We start from the raw sequence: 8,374 nt of genomic DNA, 5'->3' as shown, positions 1-8,374 counted from the left end.
CGGAGACATTACGTGATAATTTTATTATGAACTATAACAGACTAAAAATCATAACACCGACTCCACGTATTGACCTTTTCAAATCAAGCCTTCTTTATTCAGGTGCGGTCCTATGGAACTCACTGCCTATTTTTCTTAAACATAAAACAAACACATACAGCTTCAAAAAAAATTATATGTCACACATAATGCAACTAAACATGTGCTGAATGGTTCATCAATTCATTTAAAATGTATGAGCATGTTAAACAAAATTATAATAATATTCAGATCTAGATGAAGTTATGTTAAAAATTGACACTTTTTATCATTGACAATTGTACTTAAAATGCAGTATGACAATTTATTTTTAAATTTTGTATCTGTATATACAGTTATAATGTGTTAAGTTTGATGTGATAGTTCTTTGATTATATTGTTTTCTGTTCTTGTTGACCCTATAGTAGGGCGAGGGCTGGATGTAAAAAAGCATTATTCTTGCTTATCTATTACCCTCGATAATAAAGATTTTGTCTTGTCTTGTCTTGTCTTCTCTCTCTCTCTCTCTCTCTCTCTCTCTCTCTCTCTCTCTCTCTCTCTCTCTCTCTCTCTCTCTCTCTCATTATTAGAAAAGACCCGTTGTTTTTACAGATATAAAAGATGTCACACCCTGCAGGCCCACCTCCCGTCGTTGCCCAGCCGGGACCAGTCATGCAGCAACAAAGTGAGTACACAGAATCAAAATAAAAGAAAGGTATCTTATTGGAACGTTTAATTATGACAAAACAAAATGTTAAGATCACTGATCCTTTCCTTTGTAATATGTTATTTGTGGGGAAAAAAATCACCGATCTTCGACCCAGCGGTCTTTTCAGTTTGTTTGTTTGCTTTACGCCCAGCCGACCACGAAGGGCCATATCAGGGCGGTGCTGCTTTGACATATAACGTGCGCCACACACAAGACAGAAGTCGCAGCACAGGCTTCATGTCTCACCCAGTCACATTATTCTGACACCGGACCAACCAGTCCTAGCACTAACCCCATAATGCCAGACGCCAGGCGGAGCAGCCACTAGATTGCCAATTTTAAAGTCTTAGGTATGACCCGGCCGGGGTTCGAACCCACGACCTCCCGATCACGGGGCGGACGCCTTACCACTAGGCCAACCGTGCCGGTCGGTCTTTTCAGTGGACAGACAGACACACACTTATAATACAGAAAATAAATCGGTCCTCCGAGCGAACTTCTTGACAATTTGTCAGATAAGTTTCTTTTCTGTAAATATTATATTTCTGTAATTATGCATCCTGTCAGGGAGACATGAGCGATAGCGTGGACCGATGATTATCAGAATGCCTTTCACTTACAAATGAAAGTGTGTGTCTGTCGCTGGGTCGAAGATTAGTGACTTGTAACGTTTCGTTTTGTCATAATTAAACGTTCCTATAACAAACCTGTCTTGGTTTTTTGTATTTGAATTTTGGAACGTTGGCAGTCTATATCTTTTTGGATTAAAGTATAAGTACATATTTTTGTGCAGAAAAAGATTTTGAAGGCACAGTATTGCAAAAGTCGAACATAAACATTATATCCGAATAGGCTAATCCTCTTTTTTACATTCTCAAAAAGTATCTATTCACTTTTTTCTTAAAGTTAACTTTGCCACAAAGTAATTTTGTCTGTATCAGACAAAAACGCACACAACATCGTTTGTCATCATCAAATAAATGTCGCAAGTCTTTTTAGATACCTATACTCTGAATGGATTATGGTGTTTATTCAGTTTTGCTTAAGTCGATTTGATTTTCAGCTTTACAGATTACATTTGACTTTTTCAACCCAAAGATCGAGTGGTCATGTAAACCTTAATAGGGAAGGATAAACAATTTCAGCGTGGTTTGCCGCTCATTCGTTCTAAAAAAAAGATGTAGCCTACAATTCACAACTGAAACATGATAACAATGGAACTTTTATTAAATCACTAAAACAGTAAAAGTTTGAAGGCAACATATATCCGCAAGACACAGGCCAAAAAGTCTCATCTTCCAAAAGTTTGGACGTGAAGTACTTTCAACGTACATGTTGAAAGTACACTTAGTTGGGCAAACGTCAAATCACCCATCGAATTTTAAAACCTGTGACCAAGCAGTCAACTACTGCATGTCTTTATAAAATTTATTTTTAGCCATAAAAACACAACCAGTGGTCTTTCAACCAGTGTCCACCATCACCTTATTTTATCTATGCAAAGAAGATGGCGTACACTACAAGGAGTGTGCAGTTAAAAAATAATTATAGGAGAACACAGGAGCTTGTAGCAATGCCGGTTGCCGGTCGATTGAAGTACCCTGCTCCTTCGGCTTTACTGTAGAAAGGATTATATAGGTATTATCATAATTATGTATATATCATAGTAGTTATACAACAGTAAGAATACTACAGTAAGGATAAAGGAGTACTATGATACTTCCATCGACCGGTGTAACACGAAATTTTTACTCCACGAAAAATTTACTCCGGAGTAAATATTTCGTACGAAATTCTTACTCCGAGTACACTTTTCGTACGAGAAAAGAACTCCCCAAGGCACGAACAAATTACTCCCTCCACGAAATTTTTACTCCCCATTTTTTTTTTACTTCCAGTAAAAATCTCGTACGCAAAAATGGGATGCGGGCGAAGGGATAATGCCAATAAGTGATCTTGCGCACACGAATGTCGCGCTACCCTCCTTCCACCCCTTCCACCACCAAGACTAACAGGGGACAAGGGAGTAAAAATTTCGTACACCTGGCATGGGAAGTTAAATTGCTCGTGTTGGGGTGAAGTAATTTATTCGTTATTTATTCGTCAGGGGAGTAACACTTTTGAACGAAATGTTTACTCGGAACTCACCTGTCTTGGGGAGTAATTTTCTCTTGCAATGGGGGAGTGCTTTTTGAGTCACTTGAGAAAAAGTGACTCTATGTAATCGGTCAGTGTTAGTCTGTCCGGCCGGCCGGCCGGCCGTCCGTAGACACCACCTTAACGTTGGACTTTTCTCGGAAACTATCAAAGCGATCGGGCTCATATTTTGTTTAGTCGTGACCTCCAATGACCTCTACACTTTAACGATGGTTTCGTTGACCTTTGACCTTTTTCAAGGTCACAGGTCAGCGTCAAAGGAAAAATTAGACATTTTATATCTTTGACAAAGTTCATCGGATGTGATTGAAACTTTGTAGGATTATTCTTTACATCAAAGTATTTACATCTGTAGCCTTTTACGAACGTTATCAGAAAAACAAGGGAGATAACTAGCCTTTTCTGTTCGGCAACACACAACTTAACGTTGGGCTTTTCTCGGAAACTATAAAAGTGACCGGGCTCAAATTTTATGTGAACGTGACTCCCAGTGACCTCTACACTTTGACGTCTGCTTTGGTGACCTTTGACCTTTTTCAAGGTCACAGGTATGTCTTGAAGGAAAAAAATTGAAATATCATATCTCTGAAACTATTCATCGGATTTGATTCAAACTTTATAGGATTATTCTTTACATCAAATTATTTACATCTGTATTGTGTTGTGAATAGCAATTTCTTCCTGTCCATCTGATGCCTCATATAATATTCAGAACTGCGAAAGTGACTCGATCGAGCGTTTGCTCTTCTTGTTTCGTAAAGGGAGTAACTTTTTCGTGCGAAATGTTTACTCCGGAGTAAAAAATCTCGTGGGAGTAATTTTCTCGTGTTACACCGGCGCTTTGACACAAGTGTGTGTGTAGGAGAGGGACCACAGCACTGTGTCCGCCTATACGTCTGGTTTCAGTGGTGGCGATGCCCCCTCCACCCCCCGTACCTGGCTGTCCCCCCGGCCTGGAGTACCTGGCGCAGCTTGACCAGGTGATGGTGGAACAGGAGGTTCACGTGTTGGAAGGTGAGAGAGGGAACACAGAGACAGAAAACACTGCAGTGTTGCTAATATTCATGGGGAAATCGAGTTTCAGTGTGTTTTCCAGTGGCAGCAACAGATCCCGGAGACAGTTAACACTTATTCAGCAACTTTATTAAAGATAGAGAGAGAGAGAGAGAGAGAGAGAGAGAGAGAGAGAAAGAGAGAGAGAAAGAGAGAAAGAGAGAGTGTGAGAGAGAGAGAGTGAGAGAGAGAAAGAGAGAGTGAGAGAGAGAGTGAGAGAAAGATGGGGGGAGAGAAAGAGGGAGAGGTAATGAGGGAAAGAGAGAGGGTGGAGGGAGAGACAGAGAGAGAGAGAATGAGGGAGTCAGTGAGAGAGAGAGAGAGAGAGAGAGAGAAAGAGAGAGAGAGAGAGTGAGAGAAAGATGGGGGCAGAGAAATAGGGAGAGGTAATGAGGGAAAGAGAGAGGGTGGAGGGAGAGACAGAGAGAGAGAATGAGGGAGGGAGTGAGAGAGAGAGAGAGAGAGAGAGAGAGAGAGAGAGAGAGAGAGAGAGAGAGAGAGAGAGAGGGGCCAAGATGGGAGGAGAGAGAGAGGGACCGAGAGAGATAGGAAGAGAGAGATATAGGACAGAGGGTTCATAATATACTTTTTCTGAGTGAGTGAGTGAGTGGGTGGAAGGGTGGGTGGGTGGGTGTGTGGGTGAGTGAGTGAGTGGATGGGTGGGTGAGTAACCGAGTGAGTGAGTGAGTGAGTGAGTGAGTGAGGAAGTGTGGGAGTGAGTGGGGGAGTGAGTGGGTGAGTGAGCGAGTGAGTGAGTGAGTGAGTGAGTGAGTGAATAACGACACACTTGGACTAGTGTTTTTGGTGGAACAGGAGGTTCACAGGCATTTAATTATGAGTGCGTGAGTCAATGAGTAAGCGACTGAGTGGCTGGAATGAGTAAGTTAGTAAACGGAGGATTGATGGAGTAAATGAGGAAATACTGACTGACTGACTGACTGACTGACTGACTGAATCACTTACTCACTCACTTACCCGCTCCGTTGACTGGTTTCTTTGTTAGTTTTGTGTATAGGTTGGTTGGTTGTTCGGTTGTGTGGCTTCGTTCGTGTGTTGGTTTGCTCTCTCTGCGTGGCCTCTTTTCAGTCGGTCTGTTCCGTCTGTGTTGTGCCTGCATGCCTGGACTGCATTGATGGGCATTCTTTGTTTTGTCTTTCTTTCAGTATTGACTGGATTCGAAGTCAAAAACAAATTCAGAATCATGAACAGTCAGAACCAGCAAGTCTACTACGCGGCTGAAGGTAAGAGGTTTTATATGAACTCAGCAAAAACATTAGTACGAGATTGGGTGTACTCGAGCTAAAGCATTAATTCCCGTGTCATTTAATACGTCTAGCCTTCTATGCAGTTAAGAGATAAGATTTTTGATGTGAACTCAGCAAAAATATTATAAGGACATTTTTCGTACCCAGCTAAAACATTCATTCCCGTGTCATTGTAGTTTAACCTTCTATGCCTTTAAAGACACGTAATGTGTCTAACTCGCCCACTTTTCAGATCAAAGATTTCTTTGACAGGGGTCACGTGAACGCCGCTCAAATAAGGGTACCCCCAAATTGACCCGAACATAAATCAAGATACCAATTAAAAAAATCGACGATAATTCAGAATAGGCACAACTAGACCAATTTTACATACGAATAGAAAGTCAAATCAGTTGTCTACTTTGAACAGTTTTTTTTATGAATATCTTGCGTATTTCTTGCGTTATTTCTTTCCTACTTATGCAGGTGTCGATCGGGAGGTCCAAAAACGGGATGTTATTACTTCAATTTTGAGGGGTACCTCAACACAAAGTATTTCACAAAGATAGATTAAGATAAGCACTATGCTTGAGTTAGAAATCCTTAATGCCATAATTATATTGCTTATTTCATGATAAAAATTGAATAAAGTTTTGTTTAAACCAAAGCGCTGTATTTCAGAAATGTCCCAGTGGATTGCTTTGAAACTGCTTTCAAGATCTTAATTTTGCTTACATTTGATAAGTAATTGCAGTAAAATTTCTGATCATTACAGGTTCTTGTTCATTGTTGTGGTTAAGTATTTTTTTCTGCAATCTTTCCTGTTATTTTCCTCATTAATTTTGTGACCCTCCACCACGAAATGAGTCGCATGTCACCTCGCGCGGTTCTGCGCTAGGCTTATAATATAAGTCCGGGGAGTGTCTGGTAACAGTGTGAGGGTCACCTTAGTCACAGGCTTTTAACCCGAAAGTTTTCGCTCTTTTCTAAAACGGGTTTCACCACTAGATAGAGCATAAAAAACTCTTTAGGAAAATGTAAAAATATGAAAATCATGCAAAGGTGACATGCGACTCATTTCGTGGTGGAGGGTCACATTTTCTTCTCTTTTCTTTTTTTTTCTTTTCTTGTATTACTTTTCTCGCCAATATTGTTTCTCACAGAAATGTTCATTCCCATGTAAACCGTCGGATTTGTGTAAACAAACCACCAGAGATATGCCCAAGCTTTAAGACGGAACAAAGAACAAAAATACATAGAAACAAAAATCACTTAAAGGCCCACTTCTCGTGAAAATAATTCTCGCGATACGAAAAAAATCCCGAATGTGAACTTGTGTTTATCAATCCATTTTGTAAAAGCCGCTCTTGGCTTTTTAAGAAATTAATTCATAAAAAAACAAGAAATTCCTTCGAGGTAGGAAAAACACCCCCGTTGGTCAAAGGGAAATAACCATTCTCACTGCACCCATTCTCACTGCCACCAACTGAGAAGGTTCTTTCCCTTTGACCATGAATATGTTTCTCTATAAGTCCTTGTAGAATCTTAATCCACCAATAACTCCCTAACCGTGTGTTTGACTGGTCCCAATTTTTGTACGGACCGTCTCAGGAATGTATAGAACCTGTTCACCAAGTTTGGTGACGATCGGTCCGTTCATTCTTGAGATCTATATGCGAACACAAACACACAAACACACAAACACACAAACACACAAACACACAAACACATCGACCGAAACCTATACACACCCCTATACCGGGGGTGTAAAAATCCACCTCACCACAGCATGCGGTCAGGTTGTTCATTTCAGGAATGTGTCTAAGCAGAGGGATGATCTTATCTCACGTAAAATCCTTGCCAGATCTGAGATGGTGAGCCAAACGAGGAGGAGTCCGCCTTTAAGTGATTCTTACACTGGTAGGCTACTCATGAAGCAACCCATATCTCTAATTTCTTTGTTTCTCATCCAATCAGAATCGGGCACGTTGATGCGCATATGCTGCGGTCCTAGTCGTGGGTTCGTCTACCACATCACAGACAATTTTAACCAGGTAAGCAAGACCATTTATCAAAAGGTAATTTTGTTTTCTCGGAAATTTCATGCCCATCTTTGCAACAAAATACCAAGCGTTTACAACTATACACATTACCTTACTTTTACCAAACTTGTAGCTACAATAAGTGTTTATCAACCACATTGCAGGAAAAGGAGAACCAGCTATTAATTATGTGCATATCGCAAAGAACAATAAGAATAAAAAATATGAATTTACCGGCCCCCGTAGCGCAGTGGTTAGCGCATCGGGCTGCGGGCCGGGAGGTCGTGGGTTCGAATCCCATCAGGGTCATGTGGGTTTTTCGGGCTACGGTCGGCTCCTACCCAGAGTGGAAGTGCTATGGTTCCTATGGGAAGGCTGGGATCACACAGCCGAGTGTCATTCACTTAACGAATGCGACTTTGAGGGTGCTCAGGTTCTGTATACCTGACCAACACCGCAGGTGCGGCAGTTCTCGGGCCTGGTTGATGCCAGGATATATTATGACAGTAAGCGTAGAGTGCTGCCCTGTCACGTAGTCTCAAACCAAATTGGAAATCCAAAGCATCATCATTATAATCATCCTCATCTCATTAATCATCCAAAATATAAATTGTCCTTGCTCTTGTGGCCCTTCATGCCCGGAGCTCTCATGGTGACCTTGGTCTCAGTGTTCCTGTTCGATCCTTCCCTGAATAGTAGTTCTGCTGTCAGTCTTCAACGTGTGACGTTCTGGGGGGTCGACGGAGGGACGTGGTGGCGGTCTGCTCTCTGGAGGGGACGCTCACTCAATCTGGCTCCGCGACTTAAAAAAGTCAATGCCGTTAGTAGGGGGCATAGTAGGTAGTGGGCTGCGTCCGTTAGCTCGGGACAGACCCACTACTGAACACCGTCGAAGTGACTCAGCAGAAGTGCAGTGTCATCTTCCGAGGGTAGCCTACCGCAGCGACCCGACATCCCCCCCTGGAGCGTCTGTAAAATCGACAAGTCTGGCAGCGGAACGAAATTCAGAGGTGGTTGGAGCAGTGAGTGCAGGGACGGGGCGGTGTGAGAGCACAACGGGACAAGGAACAGGTGTAAAGACGAAGAAAAAAAAGAAGAAAAAAATAAAAAAATTATGAATTTTCCTGAATACAGAAACCGCCCCGGATAAT

General features: G+C 41.8%; 1 protein-coding gene across 4 annotated transcripts in view; it reads left to right on the top strand.

Moving 5' to 3' along the window:
• The window catches only part of LOC138954216 (phospholipid scramblase 2-like), a 14,571-nt gene extending 7,127 nt beyond the window's left edge, over window positions 1–7,444 (top strand). For all 4 annotated transcript variants that reach the window (XM_070326113.1, XM_070326114.1, XM_070326111.1 and 1 more), the window contains exons 2-5: window positions 631–703; window positions 3,791–3,898; window positions 5,101–5,178; window positions 7,159–7,444. In XM_070326113.1, the coding sequence (XP_070182214.1) occupies window positions 640–703; window positions 3,791–3,898; window positions 5,101–5,178; window positions 7,159–7,409 (501 nt within the window). In that variant the 5' untranslated portion in view covers window positions 631–639 and the 3' untranslated portion in view covers window positions 7,410–7,444. The remainder of the gene's footprint in view (window positions 1–630; window positions 704–3,790; window positions 3,899–5,100; window positions 5,179–7,158) is intronic.
• Window positions 7,445–8,374: the final 930 nt, after the last annotated feature.

This window comes from Littorina saxatilis, unplaced genomic scaffold (genome assembly GCF_037325665.1).
Source record: "Littorina saxatilis isolate snail1 unplaced genomic scaffold, US_GU_Lsax_2.0 scaffold_636, whole genome shotgun sequence".
NCBI classification, from domain to species: Eukaryota; Metazoa; Mollusca; class Gastropoda; order Littorinimorpha; family Littorinidae; genus Littorina; species Littorina saxatilis.
The sequence above is the reverse complement of the archived record's forward strand: the minus strand, read 5'-3'. Positions and strand labels throughout refer to the sequence as shown.